A 21,047-nucleotide genomic window follows, 5' to 3' on the forward strand; every position below is an offset into this window, starting at 1 on the left:
GGGCGGTGGCCGTGTGAGGAGGGATTCCGAGGGACAATGTAGAGGGAAAATTAATTTATTTTTAAATCATCCCTCTGCATCTTCCCGCAAAATCCTTCCTTACATGGCCCCACCACTGCCATCTGCACGGCCGAGGCTGATCACACTGCATCTCTTACCTAGCAAGACAAGCAGCACAGTTAGTTTTCTGTTTTCTATGGGCACATTTCCCTCATTCCCCAGCAATTCAGACAATGGGGAGCGCTCTAAGTGCCTAGCCATTATTTCATCTATTGTGTCAAAAATTATGTTCCAGGACCGGTCAACGTCGGGACACTCCCACGATGTGTGCAGGAAGGTTGCGCAGGGAGCCATGCATCTCAAACATTGCGCATCCTTCAGCAGTCCCACTTTGCATAGCCACTCCGGCGATCTATATAATCTGTGGAAAAACTTAAAGTGAATCAGACACAGCTTGTAATTTGGGGGAAAGTTCCTTGGCCTAGGCGCAGCAAATGGTCCACTGCTTGTCTGATATTGTTGTGCTCCGTTGAGCCTCCCATTCAGTCTTTCTTGGGGAAGCGAACTGAATTCCAACATACAGCCGCGTTATCAGTTTGCGGGGGAAGGATTTCTCAGAAAGCTTGCTAGTATCTTCAGAGGGGGCGCACTAGTGGGAATGTGGAAAAGCTGGCATGCAGGGCGGCCGTAGTTGATAGTAAGTGAATCTGTCCAGCATATTCAAGTCCGCTCCATCTAGGGCCTGCTATGGTGAGATGAAGACCCCCTCGGAGAACGCTTCTCCCATCGTTGTGAGCCACATCTTTTTAAGCCCATCACTGGTGCCCGGATCTCAAGAAATGGGCAGCGCAGGGTGTTTTATTTGTGGTATGGAGGGGGCATACAGTCCCTCCACCTGCGCCCTCTGGCATAGCTCGTGCCAAGCCCAGACGGTGCAGCAGACAGTGTCCACTTCAGGATGTGGCCTGACCTGTCTTCTATATAGGGCCATGTGCAATAGATATGGCATCGCCTGGTCTTGTTCTGGAGCCGTGTGTGCCATAAACTGCGTAGGATACACCCAGTAGAACCCAAACTGTGCCTGAGCACATCTGTAGTCCAAGTCTTGCACGCACAGTCCACCCTGCTCAAAGGGGAGCATCAGAATTTCCCAGGTAAATCTGGACTGTTTTCCCGCCCATGCTAGTGATATCATATTCAAACACAACCTGCGCCTAAAGCTGTTGGTGAGTAAAAGGGGAGATTGGTAAATAGATGGAGGCACTTGGGCAAGATCACCATCTTAACAATTGCCAGGCGCCCCACCAGGAACAGCAGCAGGTGCGTCCATCTAGGCAGCCATAATTCTCCTGCCGGAGAATGTCAATGTCTCGGTTCAGTCAGCTGCCGAGGTAGTGTACTTGGCCATCCGCCCAACTGAGGGGGAACTCCGAGGGGAATCGTTTTGTGACCTCCGTGAGTAGAAAGATCACCGATTTTGCCCAGTTGATGCATATGCCCGATAGCCCACTAAATATGATGAATTCCCTGATTAGGGGATCCAGGTTTTACTCCGGGCTTTTCACATACAATGTAACATCATCTGAGTAGAGCAAAACCAGTATCCCCCGGGGGGTAGAGGCCAAGCCTCATGGGCATGGTGCTTTCTCAGGCGAGCCGCCAGGGGCTCCATTACCACAGCAAAAAGGATGGGTGAGAGTGGGCAGCCCTGCCCCGTCCCCGCGATACCAGGAACGGAGGGGTTGACCACCCCATTAATCCGGAGCTTCGCAGTGAGTGCGGTATACAGGAGACGGAGCAATTGTATACATTTGGAACTTATCCCCAGGGGTGACAGTAAAGTAAATAGGTACGGCCTCCGTGGAACCCCAAAAAATGGCAGCCGCCTCCAATTCAGATCCACCTCCTGAAGGGTGGCGTAGAAAGTGCACATGTTATGTGCCGTAGCCCTACCCGGGATGAACTCGGATATATCTGGTCACCGGCAGCAGCGGGAGAAGTTGCGAAGCCACCAGCTCGGCCAACATTTTGTTGTCAACATTAATCATGGACAGAGGCCTATACGACTTGCAGTTCAGCGGGTCTTTATTCGGCTTCAGTATCGTTATGATGAGAGCTGCTCTAAGCAATGGAGTCGCTCTCCCCTCTCCAGTGAATCCCTATAAATATTTATAAGGTGTGGAGCCAGTATATATGTGTATTCCTTGTAAAACGCAGCAGAAGGCCGTCCAGACCAGGGGCCTTGTTGGTCGGTATATCTCTCATCACATGTTACACCTCCTTTGCCGTGAAGGGTTTGTCCAGAAACTGCCGGTGTCCATCCCCAAACCAGAGCAGTTGGATTGAGTCAAGGAAGGCTTCAAGGTCCAGAGGAGCCAGCAGTTGCCGCACCTCTTGAAGCGGGGAGTCGAAAGAGTGCATTTCTGCCTGCACCGCCTCTTGACCCACTACCATTTCATTCTGCAATGTACAGAGTTCTGCTGCATAATCACTCGCCCATGGCTTCCAAAGTAGCCCAGCAAGGGTCTTGCCCGCCGGGTCCCCCTCTCCGTATCTCCTAGCGCTCGCTTGCTTGCCAAGATAATGAGTGTCCCTTAAGGCTGCTTCCTTGAACTCCCGAATTTCACCCCTAATGCGACACAGCACTTCTGCTTTGTTAGTGGCAAAAAATTCCCTTTCAAGTACTTGTATCTGCTGCTCGATACGCTGTATGTCGCCCCTGATCGAGCGCAAGACCCCTGTCTGTTTCGCTATGCACTGTCCCTTGATGACTGCTTTGAACATCTCCCAGATTACGGAGTAGGATTCAACAGTACCTGTATTGAGCTCAAAGTATTCCAATATTGCAGCCCTGAAAGTCTCACGGAAAACACCTGGTCTCACAGGGCCCCAAACGTCCAACCCAGGCATCCCGACAAGGAGAGCTCGACCAGCACTGGTGAGTGGTCCAAGAGAGTCCATGTAAATGAGTGGTGTTGAAAACCCAAGCCGCTGCGTCCCGGGTGGAATTCAAGTTGTCAATTCTCGACCAAGAAGGGTCCGCAAAAGTAACACACGTGCCCTCCTCTCTGTCCCCGTGCCTATCCCCCCCCGACATCTACCGATTTATTTTCTGCTGTTATGGAGTGTAGCTGTGCCGCCGCCTTGGGATGTGGTCACTGGAATACCCCCAAACTGTCCCTCCGAGGGTCCAGAATCACGTTGTAGTCCCCTCCCCAGAGAAGAGCACTGGGCCCTAGGGTCTCAATCAATCTCCAAACCCCTGCAAAGAAGTCGGGATCATCAGTGTTAAATAGATAAAAGCCAGTAAACATCACATATATACCCTGTTTGTCATACAGTGCAGTTTGCACGCGCCAGTGCAAACTCTTCCTGATGAGTATGGCAACACCTCGTGAATATTTGGAGTAGCATGCCTCATTCCTCTCTTTGATCCATCCCGCTCGCAGCCGCACGCAAGTATAAGCCATCAAATGCAGTTCCTGTAAGAATCTAATGTCTTCCCCATGTCGGCTCAAGTGTGCAGCAACCTGTCTCACCTATCATTCAGGCCTGCACATTCCAAGTAATCACTTTCAGCCACGCAATACTGAGCAATCAGACATACCTGTGTTTGCTTGCCAATCTATCCTCACATACATCAGCTGTTCAAGGCCTGCCGGAGAGGTGGAGGTAGTTGGAGAGGAAAAAGGGAAAGAACCAGGAAGGGATGTAAAAAAGATAAGCTCGCTGGAGCCAACATCTCAACTATTGACCACCCCCCTCCCACTACAGCCTCCCAATCAGGCCCACCGAAAATAGAGCCTGCAAAGGCTAACATCTGAATAGAACATTAGAAATATCACTATGGGAATTAGCAGGTGCCCGGCACTTTCCAGCTCAGGTAAGCCAGGTTGCCAGAAGGAAAAGGTGTAGTTGGCCGGCTAAGCCCACTCATTGGGGACGCACAGCTATGTAGATTTAGGCGGCATTAAGACAAGTCCATCAGGTCCAAACTCCCAGTGCAACAGGCCCAAGCAGCCTGACACAGTTAGGAAGCCTCCCCCAGCGGCCGTTGATACCCAGCAAGAGTTAGTCATTATCCCTGGCGCAGCCACGTTCGTCAGTGTCCTGCTCTGATCGAGTATCTGTCTTAGATGGTTGGATGCCCCATACAAACTTGGAAGCACCCTTTGGGTCAGTGAAGAGGGAAGTCTTGCCGGCGTGAAAGATGCACAGCTTCGCTGGGTAGAGTAGTGAGTATTTGTCGTCAGTCTTCTAAAGAGATCGCTTCACCGGCATGAAATCTCACCACGCTGTTTGTACTGCTAGGGGGAAGTCTGGGTAAAATGCCATGGTGTTACCTTTCTAGGATACAGACTGTTGGTCCCGTGAAAGTCTGAGCATTATATCTCTGTCTCTATAGTTCAGGAGGCGGGCAACGATAGGTCTAGCTGAAGCATCAGGCAGAGATCTCGGACCCAGTGACCTATGAGCTCGATTTACAATGCAGACCTTCAATAGGGAGCCCCCAAATAGGACATGCAACATTTCTTCAACATAGCCCTAAACTCAGGAACATGGCAGTGGATTCCGGAATAACTACAATTCTTATGTTATTCCGCCTGGACCTGGCCTCCAAGTCCTCGTTTTTATTACTAATCACCTCCAGCACTTTCTCCATGTAGAGCAACTTCTCCTTCATTGCATTACCCTCGTCCTCCACTGCTGAGGTTCGCTGTTCCAGCTGTTCAAACCGTTCGTCATGGTTGGACCCCTTTTCCTTTAGGCGATCAAACCTATCTGTCAGGGAGGCTATTTTATTATGAGTGGCCGTGAGGGACTGTTGCAGGTCTCTTAACATTTCACTAATGTCAGGGGCCATTGCGCCATCCAATTAAGATTCCTGCCGACCGCTGCCAGTTGGAGCCTGCTCTATCTTAGCCCGCCTATGTTGGTCGTAAGACAGCTTGAAATGGCGGGCGTCATCCACTGGAACAGGCATCACCAGAACAGTGGCCACCAAGGCTGGGCAAGGATACCACAGGCCGCTTCGCCCGCGCCTGCAGGCGTCCAGTCGATGCCGCGCAGATGCAGCAGCACAGCGACACTTGCAGGCGCCCAGCCTCTGTCAAAACAGACCACCGCAGTCAAATTGTTGAAGCTCCATCTGGACGCCAAGGCAGGGAAGGCGATGGGGAGGCCGCACCCGTTACTGTGGTCACGCAGTAAAATGGCGGTGGCTTCCCAGAACGTACAGGCAACGATGAGGTAGGCTCTGTAGCTTTGTTGGTATTTCGTTCCGCCTCTGCAACGCCCCTCGTTCAGAGCAGAAAAGGGTAGAGTGTAGTAGCCCTCATCGGTAGCGATCGATTCCACGCTAAAGCAGTGATTTTAGAGGATAGTTAGACCTGGCCTGCAGAGACCCTTCAGAAGGCGGCCATCCTACAGCTCGGCAAGCCACGCCCCACATTTCTCTCTTCTTTGTTCCCTTTAATTCTGTGCCAATAATGAGAAGATAGGGTTCTTTTATTCTGATTGCTGCCTTTCCTCTGTGTAACCGGCTCTGGTGGCTCAGTGGACCACTGCATCTACCGCAGAAGTCTGTACTTGACCTCAAGGTCACAGTTTCGAATTGTGTCGGGTTCTCTCAGCCTTCCATCTTTCCAAGGTCGAGATAATAAGTACAGTTGAGCTGGGTGTCAATGAACATCTGCTGTTCAGCACAAAGATTCTCCCACTAGGTGTAAACGTACACATTGCAAACAGATGTTACGATGTCAGTATTAGAGGGGATTGAAGGGCATTTCCCACACCTTACATTCTTCTGTCAGTAAATAGAGAGGTATCTGTGCCCTCTTTGCTCTTCCTACTTTCTGTGACAGTGTAAATGAGGTAATCGTCTCTTTCCTTTTCTTAGTGTGGCAACATTGCAGGAAGAAGCGCTGGAAGTTCAGGAACTATTGGTGTTGGTCCATACGCGATATCAGGTAACATGCGTTATAAAATGAAACTATTGTCATTGCCACTGGAATTATGAGGCATGGGAGGTCCAAATTGTGAGGTGGTGTTGACTAAATTATACTTAAGTAGAGGCAAATTATGCAGCTTAATGCGGCATGTTTTGAGGCCATATTACTTCATGATTTTAACGGTTTAACAGTGGGAAAAGTTTCACATCATTGATGTCAGTTTAACATATAAATAAAGCAAGTAACAGCTCAAAGATGACCAGCAAAGGGTCTTCTGCCTCGCAGCAGCACGCGAGAGCATGGCTTAGTAACATTTGATTTGTTTGACCTAGGACAAGTTTTTCTTGTTAAAATCTTCAAGTTATGCAACAGTTGATTTATTATGTGGCAAGTGCATAATTATACAGAATCTACCGCAGCCTCATATTTGTAGTATTTCAGTGCCCATGGATATAGTAGACATATGCCTATTGCATTTGTATCAGAGGTTTAGCTCAAGACCTACTTCTGAAACAAGGGAAATACGTATTACAGATAACCCTGGGCGCGACACTACGCTTCGCCCACGTAGTGTACGTAGCGCTGCCTGCTTCGCAGTTTTCGAAGTAGGCGAAGCAGGCAGCGCCTACGCACACTACGTGGGCGAAGCGTAGCTGCCTGCCGCCCACCACCCGCCTCCCGCCCGCCGTACTTTTAAAAGAAAAAATTAATTTGTAATAAAGGAAATTAGGCACTTACCTGACGCGCGGCGTCTCCCGGGGCTCCCTCTTCCTGTTTTTCAATTTTCCTGACTATTGCGCATGCGCGGACGCCCGCGCATGCGCATTTCTCGCAAGAAATGCGCATGCGCGGGCGTCCGCGCATGCGCATTTGTCAGGAAAATTGAAAAACAGGAAGAGGGAGCCCCGGGAGACGCCGCGCGTCAGGTAAGTGCCTTTAATTTGCTTTATTACACATTAATTTAATCTTTTAAAAGTAGGGTGGGTGGGTGGCGGGTGGCGCGTAGTGGGGCTACGCGAAGCGCGTAGTGTGCGTAGATTTGGGCACACTACGTGCTGCTTCACGTAGCCCCACTACGCCCACTACGCCCACCCTTAATTACAGACCCACTTCAGAGCCTGTCATGTGGCACAGTGTCACTGAGCATTACTCAGGGAACCACATCATGCGAATTTAATGTTGCTCTCTATGCCCTTAGAGACCAACCAAATGCAAATCAGAATTGGCCCCATCACAAAAGACACAGTCCAAACCAATCCGATAGATTCCGTTCCCTCTTGACGAAAACAAAAGCATCAGGGACGGATCCTCCATAATGGAGGAGGAGCGTCACCCCACTGCTCAGAGTCAGCAGATAAATATAATGATAATAATACAATGTTGTTAAAATGTTATTTATCACTGTACTCTGAGTGGCAAAGCCGATGAGTCTGGGCCCGGACCGGGCCATGACAGAGAGGAGAAGTGGTGGGGGGCGCTGTAAGTGCGCATGCTGGTTTGGCCAGCATCTTGGGCCAGCTAAAGAGGCATGCACACTTTGTTTTTTTTCAACCCAGCTGTATTCTATGCCGGATGGAGAAATGGCAGAGCGGCAGTTAAGTCCCTTTATTTTATTTTTATCCCCCCCCCCCCCACGCCACCCTACCACTTTAGACTGGCGGCAGCCGCCACCGAACAGTAACTCCACAGCTGAAGAGATTAAAGATAGTTGAAACATGTCTGGATTTACTTGGGTTCCAGTTATGAGTCAGAATCTGACTGTACAACACAGACCCAGGTGTCATAGCACAGAATATCACCACTAAAAACAGGCCCTGTTCTGGATCTGCCACAGGATGGAACCTCACTGCACATGACAGCCCCGGCTCAAACCAGTGATGGAACAGAATCTCACTGACAGGCCCAACTCAAACCAGTGATGGGACATAATCTCACTGACAGGCCCCGCTCAAACCAGTGATGGACCAGAATCTCACTGACAGGGTCAGCTCAAACCAGTGATGAAACAGAATCTAACTGACAGGCCAAGCTCAAACCAGTGATAGAACAGAATCTCACTGACAGGCCCAGCTCAAACCAGTGATGGAACAGAAACCTACTGACAGGCCCAGCTCAAACCAGTGATGGGACATAATCTCACTGACAGGCCTGGCTCAAACCAGTGATGGAACAGAATCTCACTGACAGGGTCAGCTCAAACCAGTGATGGACCAGAATCTCACTGCACAGCCCCGGCTCAAATCAGTGATGGAATAATAACATTTCCAAACGCTGCTTAGACACACCAACTCAAGCCTTTTCGTGTCACTGTTTGAGACATCATTAACTGTAGCTCATGTTTTGGAAGCATGTTACTCATTGAGGATATTCTCTCGCCACTATATTTGGCACAGTTTATGCACAGAATCTGGACGTACTTGCCAGGTCTGTATGTTGCCGCTTTGGCTATGTTCACATTCTACAAAACCGTAACAAAACATAAAACTACTATTCTGGTAACAAGAGCAGAAAATAGAAACAAGGGCCGAAATAGAGGAGAATGGAAAGGGATGAAGAAGTAATGTGAAACCATGAAATATTTTGAATGTTTATCCAGTGTTTAATTTGTAAAAGTGCCAGGACCTTTCTCAGAGGCCACAGCAGCCTGCACCACCCATTGCCCCTGCCTGTGATAGTACCAACACAACTACTAACCATCCTCTCATACTAGTGTGACAATTCAGACCACTCGAGGTCTCCCAACGCTATAAGAATGGCATGAGCACCAGGTATTATTTATATTAATGTATATTGACTTATTAAACATTGTTGTTGTGCTCATCTCAAAATTAGACAGACAGCGCCATCATGTGGTTTACTGTCATTAGAGCCGGTGCTGACAATTAAGTGTAGTGCCCAACACCAGAAACCACCAGCTCAAATTAAGCACTGTATTTGTCTCATGTATTGTGCCAAGTTAAGGAAAGCCTAGCAAACCTTAATCATGCATGTCTCACCTTCTCTTTTACAGAAATACCTGCATTAAGTTTCGCTCCCCAAACAGGTAATATACACATTCATTTATTGTCATATAAAATGGGTAAAGTTTCTCTATGGGAGACCCCATGCTGGTTAGGGGTGGGGGGCAGTGGCTTTACCCCTTTTTCTTCACCAGTAGGCTTGGCTTGGAGTTACTGAGTATTCTCTTTAGACCCAGGGCTGCCAAGACGTCGTGTTTTTCAAGAAGAAAGTCTGCACTCTGACCTCAGCTTGTGAAGTCATAAAAGTGTAGATGTATTTTCAAAGTGACTTTCTGAGGGATTCACAGTGGCTTTCTACACTTCAGCTAGAAGATCCCTCAGTGATTTTACAATGGACCACTTGCATATCCCATTCTGCGGTTCTTCCAAATCCCATTCTACTATGGAGCCAAGACCATACGCCATAGATGAGTTATAGTAGAACCCTCTGAGCCACACATTCCCTGCCTGTTCTTAATACCCTCCTAAATATGTAGTATTTGATGGTATAATACATGGGAAGCTACGATTCCTGAATAAAAGAGCATCTTTAATTTTCTTGTTACAGTCTAGTTGTGATGCGTCCAGTCGCCTGTAATAAGAAATTATGTCGTTATTCAACTGTAATAAGTTATTACCATTGAGCTGTGATGATATAGGGCTTCCTGCCAGAGTCAGTTGTGAAGGTGAAAGACAGGTTACAGAGCAGTTTAAACTAAGAAAACGAGAACAGTTTTTTTCTTCTTCTAATTTCTATTTTTTGTTGTTGTTTTAACTGAACAGTGAACAGTGGAAAACTGATACACACATAGTGCCATGAATAAGTTACAGATCAGCACAGAAAATAAATATTCACTCTCACGTTTCTAACCTTTAAACATATTCTAATATATTTTAGCAACATATTATTTAGTGTTTTTTTGTGCATTTACATTTTCAAAACAGATTCTACTTTTATTTAGATTTGCAACCATCCTATCTCTTTCATATGAATGAAAAAGACACCAAGGATTTATGCAGTTTGTCGGATAGATGATGGTGTGACCATATATTTTATGGAGAAAAAGACACTCTACTGTTTGTTGCAAAGGTATTTCAAGTCAATAGGTTAACGATGGTATAATGAAAATCAGCATGCACCACCTTCTTTATATGCTCAATAAACTCTAAGGTGTCCTGCTGTATCCTTGCAATGTACAAATGGGGGTATTTAATCCCCTGCATGAACATCCCATGCTGTTGTTCATCCCAATTCCCTTTGCCTTATGGAGCACATGTTAATATAATATAATTTAGTGCCTGATTTATATATTGGCAGTATGTATACCCGCTGCAACGGCTATGGAGTATACATAGTGTCAATATGAAGGTCCGCCTGTCTGATTTAAATGAGGGGATACCTTCAGATTTGCAACAGTGCAAACTATTCTGCCGTGGACAAACTTCTCTGACAGTCCTTACACCCTAGGAGAAATGGATACATGTCCACCCGCCCAACTTAGATTTGCGGACATATAGTAATTTCTGTTGTTCCTTGCCACCAGGTAAAATCTGGCGGTAAGGAACAGTAAAAAGTTGACAATGCTCCTCCCGCAATGGGAGAAGACTCCCATGGCTAGGGAGCATTATATTTTTTCTTTTCGAAAGGAAAATTCTGCTTTGGGATTTTCTTTCTGAAAAGAAAAAAAAAGAATTCTGTTTGAGAAAGGGCTCCATCCCGCCTACGCAGCTCTTTCGCAAGGAGTGAAATGCATTGACCGGGACCCCCATGATGGCGGTTCCTGCCAATGCTTTTATAAATGACCACCTGCTTGGCGGTCATTTATTAATTTGGCAGGCAGTCTGTCAGTCATGGATAGAGAGTAATTTACTTTGCCCCCCCATCGCAGAAGGGCGAGCAGCCCACTGTTATATAAATCGTGCCCTTAGTATGACTACTTTGGATCCCTAGATGATCTCATTTAAAGTTCGTCCCAGTCCTCTTTGAATTATGGATACCTAAATGTATAATTTAGGGCGCATCCTTAAATGCCCCATTCTGTACTTAATCCTAACTCGCTGTCAATTATTGGCTGTGCATCAGGACTACTGTGATAGAGATCTCTAGGGCATCAAATACCGTGCACACAATATCGAAAGGTAAGTAATTATAGATGTTCTATACCTAACTCCACAGATTTGTACCTTTACTATATATATATCTATATATATTTTTTTTTGCTTAAAAAATCACTTATAAACAGCGTGCTCTCAGGAAAGGACAAACACAGAGTATTCATGGGTGTCCGTTGTTTAATTCACAACGCGTTTCACCTCTGGCGAGGCTTGATCACGTGAATGGAGGCAGCAAAAAGAGTGCAACATAAGTAGTGTTACCATGGAAATGATCGTGACGTCAACATCGTCTACAAAACAGCGGACATCTTGGATTGGTGTTAACTCTGGTATACACTACATATAATGGCATTACTTTCAAATTTGGTACTTGTCAAAATTCACAAATGGATTTAAATGTCTGTTCAAGTTGTATTTCGACGTATTATACTTCGAATATAAGCAATACATTTGTATACAAGAATGTATGTCTATGTGCCCATACATATTCACCTTCTCGATTGGAATTATTAATACACTTGTATCATGTAATCACATTATTGGTCAAACGAACTATTATGATCTCATGTGTTCATCATTCAACCACTAAATGACTTTCCCCGCTGGCTCTTATATCAATATTCGAGCTGTTCGTTATGCACGTTATTATTGACCACAAAGCACTCACGCATAGTGCGTGGGTTGCAAGAATCTCATTTGTCAATAAAGTTATCATGTCAAATACACATGAACTCAGACATATACGTCTTCTCCACGCACAATAATGTTCCCTTATAAGAGTAAACAATACAAGAAACCCCACACAGTATTACCAAGTGGTCAACCTATTGGGCGGGCAACTTGAAAAAAACTGGGGGGGGGGAAACGGTCAATATATATATATAATGGAAAAAAATCATTTAAACAGGATCACCTATCTCAGAGTGCTACATGTAATCACAAAGCAATATCATCTGTCTCTAGTCAAAAGCGATCATAAAAGGAAAAATTTCACCTAAGTCCGCTGCACTCGTGGTAACCAAATCTAATGTGCACTATCCTGCTGTCCTTGACAATATCGTAACTGTGCTCTTGCAGACCATAGACTAGAGAGGAAAGGAAACCTATGTGCAGTGAATGTTGGTGATAGGGCCATTCCTCATCATCTGCAAGAAAAATAAAAAATAAAATAAAATGAAAATAATAAAAAAGAGAAGAAACAGAGAAAAGAAAAGAAATGCATATTAATATAAGCTTAAAGCCAGAATCATTTGATCTTCTAATATACATTAGTTTCTCAACTCTTAAAAACATCTTTATAACATTCTTGGCACAATACACTTCATGGATATTAAATGAGAAGTTAGTTGTGATATTGTTTGACGAGTCCAGAGAGCCAACTTTGGCATGCCCAGAATACAATTACTCCTTGAGATGTATAGACAACTCTTCTTCCTGACTATGCCCTCCCAGCATTTTAGTTTGAAAATCAATAATGAGCTTAGACACTCTCTGCCTAAGTTTGAGGACTCTATTACCACCTCTTGGATTTTTATTTATCTGCCCAAGGATAATGAAACTTAAATCCCTGGTGTTAGAAAAATGTCTTTCCCTGAAGTGTCGGGCCACCGGGTACTTTGGATCATAGTTGGTAATAGCCCGGGTATGCTCCAAAATTCTCTTCTTGGCCATACATGCGGTGCTTCCTATGTACCAAAGATTACATGTACACTCTATTACATATATGACAAATACGGAGCTGCATGTAAGGAACTGGGTAATGTTTTTGTTGACACCATTGTGGCTCACCTGTTTGCGACATTTGCTATACAAGCATGCCTTACAGTGGCCACAAGGGAAGAAGCCTTCAAGACCCTGCATATTGCTAGGGGGGTAAGTAGTGATATCACTATGGACAAGCATGTCCCTGATGTTCCTCCCTCTTCGATAAGTGATACTGGGTCTCACTGGGATATTGCTGCCAATCACAATATCATTTTTAAGGATCGCCCAGTTCTTGGCCATGATCTTTTTAATGGCCTGCGCATCCGAGCTATATGTCAGAATCATCCTAGGTTTATTTTCTTCAGTCTCCTCCAGTACTGTATTATCGGAGATGGTTTGTATCCTTTCTACCTTCTCTGCTCTCTTAAGAGCCATTTTCACAACCCAATTCGGATAGCCTCGTTCTCTGAATCTTTTAGTTATATTGATACTTTCACTAAGGTAAGCATCATAGGTGTTACAGTTTCTTTTTGCCCTCAGCAGCTCCCCGTAAGGAATGCTCCATTTGAGAGTCTCAGGGTGGCTGCTGAGGGCATGAAGGACACTTTTGCCTGCTGTGGATTTTCGATGCAGTGTCATAAGAACCTTGTTGCCCTTGACATGTAATTTAACATCAAGATATTCCATCTCAGTTCTACTCATGTTCCCACTTAATACGATGTTACAATTGTTTTTATTGAGTTTCTTTATGAAATTTACAGCATCAATCTCCTCCCCCTTCCAGACAATGAATAGGTCGTCGATATAACGCAGCCAAATTGTCACATGTTCAAATTCAGCTTGAAGGGTAGGATCAGAGCGAATGTTTTGCTCCCAGTTCCCCATGAATAAATTCGCGAAACTGGGAGCAAAACATGATCCCGTGGCTGTACCGTTAATTTGTCGGAACAGAGCGCCGTTGAACAAAAAGATGTTATTGTTCAAACAGAACTCTGTCATCTCAAGTAACATCTGAGTATGTTCCCGGAATTTGACATGTCTTGTGCCCAAATATGTCCTACATGCCGTCAATCCTTGTTGGTGGTCAATAATGGTGTACAAACTCTGCACGTCTAATGTAATAAACAGCGAGTCTGCATCCCACATTAAATTTTCTACTTTTTTAAGAAAATCCTTAGTGTCTCTGACATAGCTGTCTAAATTCATCACAAAGTCTCTCAGAAAATTATCAATATACTTTGATATGTGTTCCGTTACACTCCCACATGACGACACTATAGGTCGACCTGGTGGTCTAGTGGTATTTTTATGGACCTTAGGCAATAGGTATAGAACAGGGAGTTCCGGATAATCACACTTTAAATAACCACATTCTTCCCAAGTAAGTATACCCTTATGTTTCCACTCTGTTAGACGATCCCAGATGTTAGTAATACTGTTATTGTATCTTTCATAGCTCACAGGTTCATAGAACATGTTGTCTTTAAGTTGTCTCTCAGCCTCTTCCAGATACATTTCCCGACTAAGAACAACAATATTGCCCCCTTTATCTGCCGGGCGAATGACGATACTGTCATCGTCCATGAGTGATTTTAGAGCCTGTTTCTGCTCAAATGTTAAATTATGTTGATCCTTATTCTTACATTTACTTCTACTTTGCCGTGTCTCTCCAAGAGATTTACTTATAACCTCATGGAAGGTATCTAGATTGTCGTGGGGAAGGATGGGCATGAATGTTGATTTTGATCTGAAAGGTGTGACAGCCGAAGCATCTGTAACAATATCTAATTCAGTTAATAGTTGTGTAGAGGAAACACTGGCTGCCCCACCAACATCGATTTGTCCTAACTCAATCACTGTGCTGAGTAATTCCGTATCCTGGATGTTAAAATCATAACTGTTAGTTGTGTCAATTCCCCTCATAATTTGATCATTGGTAGTACCCTTAAGTTTATGCCACTTTAATAGTTTCAGTTGACGTATAAACTTAAATACGTCAATCCGCACCTCGGCATAATCAGAGGGTGAGGATGGACAGAAAGATAAACCAAGGCAGAGAGTTCTTTTTTCAATCATAGTCAAAGTTATTTTTGATAGATTAATGATCGTTCTATTCACCATTTCATCGTTCATCAATACGCTCTTTTGGCGCGCGCTCTGTTTGTTCCCATTGCGCCATGGCCCCTGCCTCTTCTGCCACCGTTGTCTGAGCCTGTTTCTTCTATTCCTGCGTAACCTCTTCCTCGACCTTGTCCTCATCCCCTCTGTCCCCTCGTTTTTGGTACCGGTGTTCCTCTTGTAGTCAACCGACCCCTCCTTAGAGTCCGGTATTCGTCTAAAAAAGTCAGTTGCTTTTTATTATTCCCCAACGGTGTCTGGTTCTGCACTGATACATCAGATTCACTGTCACTAATTGAGGAAATTTCTGCAATTGGTCTCTCGTTAATGCTGGTCGCCGGTTCCAATTCTAGATGTTCTTGCCTATATAGATGATCATAGTTATGGCTAAAAGTTAGAATCCGCCCACTATCATAATCTTCATAGTCGCGATTAAGTTTCCTTTCTTTCCGCGCTTTTATATCTTCTTCATGTTTGTTTAGTCTTTCCTTAATGGTAGTTAGTACCTTATTCAGGCTGTCAAAGTCCATGCATTTTTTAAGTTCATCCACTAGATCCTTAATTTCTTTCAATAATTCCTCTCTGTCCAGCCAAGCGTACTTCACGAGGATCTCTAGCATCCTCCTAGAACTCAGTGCGGAATTAGTTGACCATTCTTCCAGCATCTTGGAATTAGGTTTTTCATATGTCGGTGTGGTAAAAATACGTAATCCCCTTGGTACCATATTTTGATCAATATAATGTTGTAAAGATGTAGCCTCCCACCATTTGGTGATCTCAGATCTTTTAAGCTTCTCATAACGTTTGAGTTTGTCATCGTTGGAATGTACTTGGCCATTACTTTCTTTGTTTATCGTGGTAAGTGTGGCCTTTCTGGTAAACATCGTTTTTGCTGCTTCCCTCGGCTCCTCATCTTCATCCATTATTGTCCCACAACAGGACAATTCCAATCTCTCTGGTTTGTCAATCCCCCTGGTAAAATACTAGGTTCTTTCTGCCCTCTCAAATGTGCACCCGACTCAGGGAACTATTAGCTCAGTGTCAGTAATAATCCAAACATCCAATACACTGTAGCTTCCCTGCTATTATAACGCCGGACTGTGACTCCACAAGCATATGGGTAATCGCGGTACACCCAGACTCCCCGCTGCCCCTGAGTGCGAGAGTAACAACACCCAGCTGCCGCTGAGTGTGTCAGCCCCGCCCACCCCAAAGGGACGGAAGAAATCAGGTCCCCGCTTACCTCAACTATGCCGCAATCCTCAGAGTCACAGCCGTAAATTCCTGTCTTGCTGCACCGTGGTTGGGCCGGTCTCTGAACGGAGTCCTCAAATTAATCCAATATTGAACGAAACTCCTTCCAGACTCCACGAGACCCGTGGAAAGTGGCGCGCACGCCGGCGGAGTACCGGCTATCCCTTTTTTTGCTTAAAAAATCACTTGTAAACAGCGTTCTCTCAGAAAAGGACAAACACAGAGTATTCATGGGTGTCCGTTGTTTATATATATATATATATATATATATATATATATATATATATATATATATATATATATATATATATATATATATATATCCAGTCCAAAACCCGTCCAAAATAAAACGGGCTCCGACGCAACTCAGTATCAAATTAAAACACCATGTTTAATCCGGTAGAAACAGCCATTGGGATGCTTTTGGCAGAAGCACTGGCCTTTCTCACACTAGTTGAGTGTCATATTACTTTCCTTATTTAAACTCTGCACAGAACACGTGATGCATACATATAGAAAACAGAGAAAATAAACCTGCTTTCGTATTGATTTTAACTAACATATTTAAAATTTTTATCTAAGCTTCATTCATGATATAAAGCAGTGGATACAATAACATCACGCAAGTGCATTTAATCCTGTGACTGCGCGTTTGATGCATATATATATATATATATATATATATATATATATATATATATATATATATACACATATATATTATCTACTGGCGGTCGCCAGTAGATAGTTATAGTTAGGACCGTGTTTCCATAGGAAATCTCAAAATTCTATTTTGAATAACTTTGGCGCCGGTTGACGAATCCTCGCGAAATTTTCAAAACTAATGGGGCGCTCCGTTCAGCTCCTACCCGCAGGGTGCAAAGTGAAAAACCAGAAAAAAAAATAAAAAATAAATATATAACTTAGCATTTAAAAAACCGTACAAATTCAGTGAAAAAACCATAGGTTTCACACACGTTATAGTTAGGAATTATCATTTAAAAAACCTTGCAAATTCACTTAAAAAACCATAGGTTTCACACATGTTATAGTTAGCTGTACATTTCACTCGTAAAAAACCAATGAAATTCCACGTTATAGTTAGATCAGGTAACTATAACTTGCGCGACCGCAATCCACAATGTGTAATTTCAGATGTCATCATTGATGTCATGAGTGATGTCACTGACCATGTCATGAGTGATGTAATATGTGACGTCATCAGCAGTTTATTGTGGGCGCGCAAGTTATAGTTACCTGATCTAACTATAACGTGGAATTTCATTGGTTTTTTACGAGTGAAATGTACAGCTAACTATAACATGTGTGAAACCTATGGTTTTTTAAGTGATATATATTTATATATATATATATATTCCGCTCCTCTGCACCGTTAACCAGCGCGTCACTCTTTAGGCGGGTGCTCCGTCGCGGCGATGCTCCGCGATAAATTTTCTCGCTACCAACCCCTGCTTTACACAAGGAAATCAGCACTCACAGAGTCCGATTACAGCAAATATCCTTTATTTAAAACGCACAGCAAACAAACGCGTTTCGGAACTTGTCCTTCGTCAGTGTTTGTGATTAACAATCGCCAGCGACATGTTTTTATTCATCATTGTTCTGGTCATCGAAACAGAGGAGGGCTAAAGCGCGTAAAAATATAAGCGCCATTTTGTAATGGTATTGCAATAGCAGTATTCATGCCTATTTCTAATGTTTATATGTTTAGCGGTTCGTAGTATATACAACGAATCTCTATGTCATAATGCTATTTATGAACATAATTGATATACCATTCAAATCAAATAATCTCATCGTGACTTGTCAAACTACTCATGCTGTCTATTGCCTAAAGTGCCCATGTGGCCTTAGGTATATAGGCAGCACTATACACTGTGTGAAAGTACGGGTTTTAAAGAGAGATTTGAAACCTATTATATGATTCTAAATATTTGATTCAACGACCTTTAAACATTTTTTTGCTGCGATATGACATGCACATTACAAGTTAAGTCGATATTTGGCATGAATCCATAGAGGGGGATCTGGAAGTCACAAGAAAGTGATTGCCTAAAGCCGATACACGGCGAGATCACTTGATTTGAATGGTATATCAATCATGTTCATGAACATTATTATGACAAAGAAACTCGTCGCATATACCATGAATTGCTAAACATATAAATATTAGATATAGGCATAAATATTGCCATTGCAATACCATTATAAAATGGCGCTGGTATCTTTACGAGCGTTACCCCTCTTTTGTCTTTATGACTAGAACTACGATGAACAGATTTTGAATTCATTGTATGATTTGAAATATTTGGTTCAACGATATAATTTGTATCTGTGTTATGATATGTACATTTACAAAAGAAGTCGATACTCGGCAGAATGTTACAGAGGGGGATTTGGCAATCAAGTGATTCAGATAACTATAACTCGCGCGATCGCCACTCTATCACAAGGATGATGTCATCAGTGATGTCATGAGTGATGCCACTGACCATGTCATGAGTGATGTAATATGTGACTTCATGAGCAGTGGATTGCGGGCGCGCGAGTTATAGTTATCTGAACTAACTATAACGGGGAAATTTCAATGGTTTTTTACGAGTGAAATGTCCAGCTAACTATAACATGTGTGAAACCTATGGTTTTTGTAAGTGAATTTGCAAGGTTTTTTAAATGCTAATTCCTAACTATAACGTGTGTGAAACCTATGTTTTTTTAAGTGAATATATATATATATATATATATATAAATATATATATATATACATATATATATATATATACAGTTCACTTCAGAAAGACTTTATTTGGATCACTTTAAATCAGAAAAGTATTACATAGAAAATAACACTTACAATCATACAATAGCACAACATAAACTCTTTAAACAGATAAATCTAAATACATAAAACAGAAGGAACTTTAAATGCTCATTTGTTAGTCCATTTCAGTAGTAGCATATGAGACAAATGTAACTTTACAAAACCATGAGAATTCATCTATAAAACGCTTTTAAAATAGCAGCATATAAAAGATAACATTCGTCTATAAAAACTAAGACATATTATTACCATCAAGGCATCCAACTAGCAGCATAGGGGAAGAAGGTACCCAGGGAAGGGAGGCATTTAAGGACTATAATGTACATATTTCACATATCTAATCCACATTGCCATCAGGAATTTGGTAATTCAAAATACCACAATCCGGCTTGAATCTGTGTGCAGTATTCTAAACACCTCCTGGTGCTTCCTGATTCCCAGTTTCCTGCAAAGGGGGGCTATCCATTTAACTCTGGATTTTTTGTAAAAGGGACAAAAGAACACAACATACTTGAGTGAATCAGGCCCTCCTTGACAGCAAGTACAAGACTCATCACCCATATCCATTTCTTTGTCCCACTTCCTTCTAAAAATGCCAGTGGAGGGGCAATTGCATCAATGGTATTCTCATACAATGGAGTCGATTTAATATCAATAAAAGCAGCAGACAATGAGTCCTTAAAGTTCTGAATATTGTCCACTGCAACAGTTCCCCAGTAAACAGCTTTAATATTAGACTTTTAGATTAGACCCATGGTCTCCGGAGAGTCCCAATATGTATCAAGGCTTAATTGCTGGAGAAGAGCCTTTACAGTGCAGAGCCATAAGATCATCTTTACACATTTCGGAGACATAAGATCGCGAAAGGCCCACCCCGTAAGATTCTAGGGCTGTTGTAGACCATAATCGATGCCAAAACATATGAAGTCTGTACTCAGTCTTATAAATGATTTTTTTCTGCGCCAAATCTAAATAAAGGGGAGGTCAGTGGGGTACTCATTGGGGGATTTAGTAAGAATCTAAGAAATTTATGTACCACTACTGACAAGTGATTGGTTTTTGTGCAGCCCAATTGCTCCATGCCATATAAGACTGCCCCTAGAGCCTCAACAATGTAGATCTCTAGCGCAGCAGCCATCCTTCTAGATATGGTTTTTCTATGTATTTTTTGTTATGCTTAACTAAGGACAGCTGTGCCCTTTTCATTTGTAGGGTCGAGCATAAGTTTCCTGTAAATTGTATACCTAAATAGTGAAACTCAGCCACTGCTTCTAGAAGCGTACCACCCACAAACATCCATTTCTTGCAGCGAATCTTCGTCTGTGAGGAAAAAATCATACATTTGGTCTTGGAGCTAATAAGCTCCAAACCCTGCTCAAGACAGAATGACTGAAAATGATTCTACAACTGCTGGAGCCCCTGAAGCAACTTTGAGATCAGCAGAGTCTCATCTGAAAAGAAGAGTTAAGGGGCCCTCCGCCCTGCTATTTTGGGTGCATCGCACCCATCCTTATTCAAGAACTCCATAATGCCATTTGTATGTAAAGTAAACAGAGTGTGTGCCAATACGCACCCATCTTACCCCTCGGTCTATGTGAATGGGTTCCGTCAATGCCCCTTCCTCCCCCATCTCACTTGATCCATAGTGTCTGCATGTAACCTCTCCAAAATGTTTCGGAGAGGAGCAGGAACACCCATTTCCTTGATTACTCCACATAACTTGTCTCTTGGGACCATGTCAAAGGAAGATCGAAGATCGACAAAAGCAACATATAGTTTACCCTTCTCGATGATCACTTTGTTCCAATAAGTACAAACAAACCAAAAGATCTGATCTACAGTACTCACATTGGATCTAAATCCTGCCTGCCAGTCTGATAAGTCACTCTCTTCACATATCCAATCTTGGAGATGGTCCAACACCTGCTTACAAAATTCTTGTGGAAAGAATCAGTCAGGCTGATAGGCCTATAATTGGCTGGTATTGCAAATCACCCCTCTTGAATATAGTAACAATTTCAGCTAGCTTCCAAGAATGGAGAATGTTCGTACCAGCTAAACTAC

At 43.4% G+C, this 21,047-nt stretch overlaps 1 protein-coding gene across 1 annotated transcript in view; it reads left to right on the forward strand.

Moving 5' to 3' along the window:
* Positions 1-21,047, forward strand: part of LOC146857279 (uromodulin-like) — a 139,637-nt gene that overhangs the window by 107,092 nt on the left and 11,498 nt on the right. The window contains exons 9-10 of the mRNA XM_085647027.1: positions 5,900-5,969; positions 8,962-8,994. Coding sequence (XP_085503153.1) covers positions 5,900-5,969; positions 8,962-8,994 — 103 coding nt within the window. The remainder of the gene's footprint in view (positions 1-5,899; positions 5,970-8,961; positions 8,995-21,047) is intronic.

The sequence above is a fragment of the Triturus cristatus genome, chromosome 3_2 (genome assembly GCF_964204655.1).
Source record: "Triturus cristatus chromosome 3_2, aTriCri1.1, whole genome shotgun sequence".
Lineage (NCBI taxonomy): Eukaryota > Metazoa > Chordata > Amphibia > Caudata > Salamandridae > Triturus > Triturus cristatus.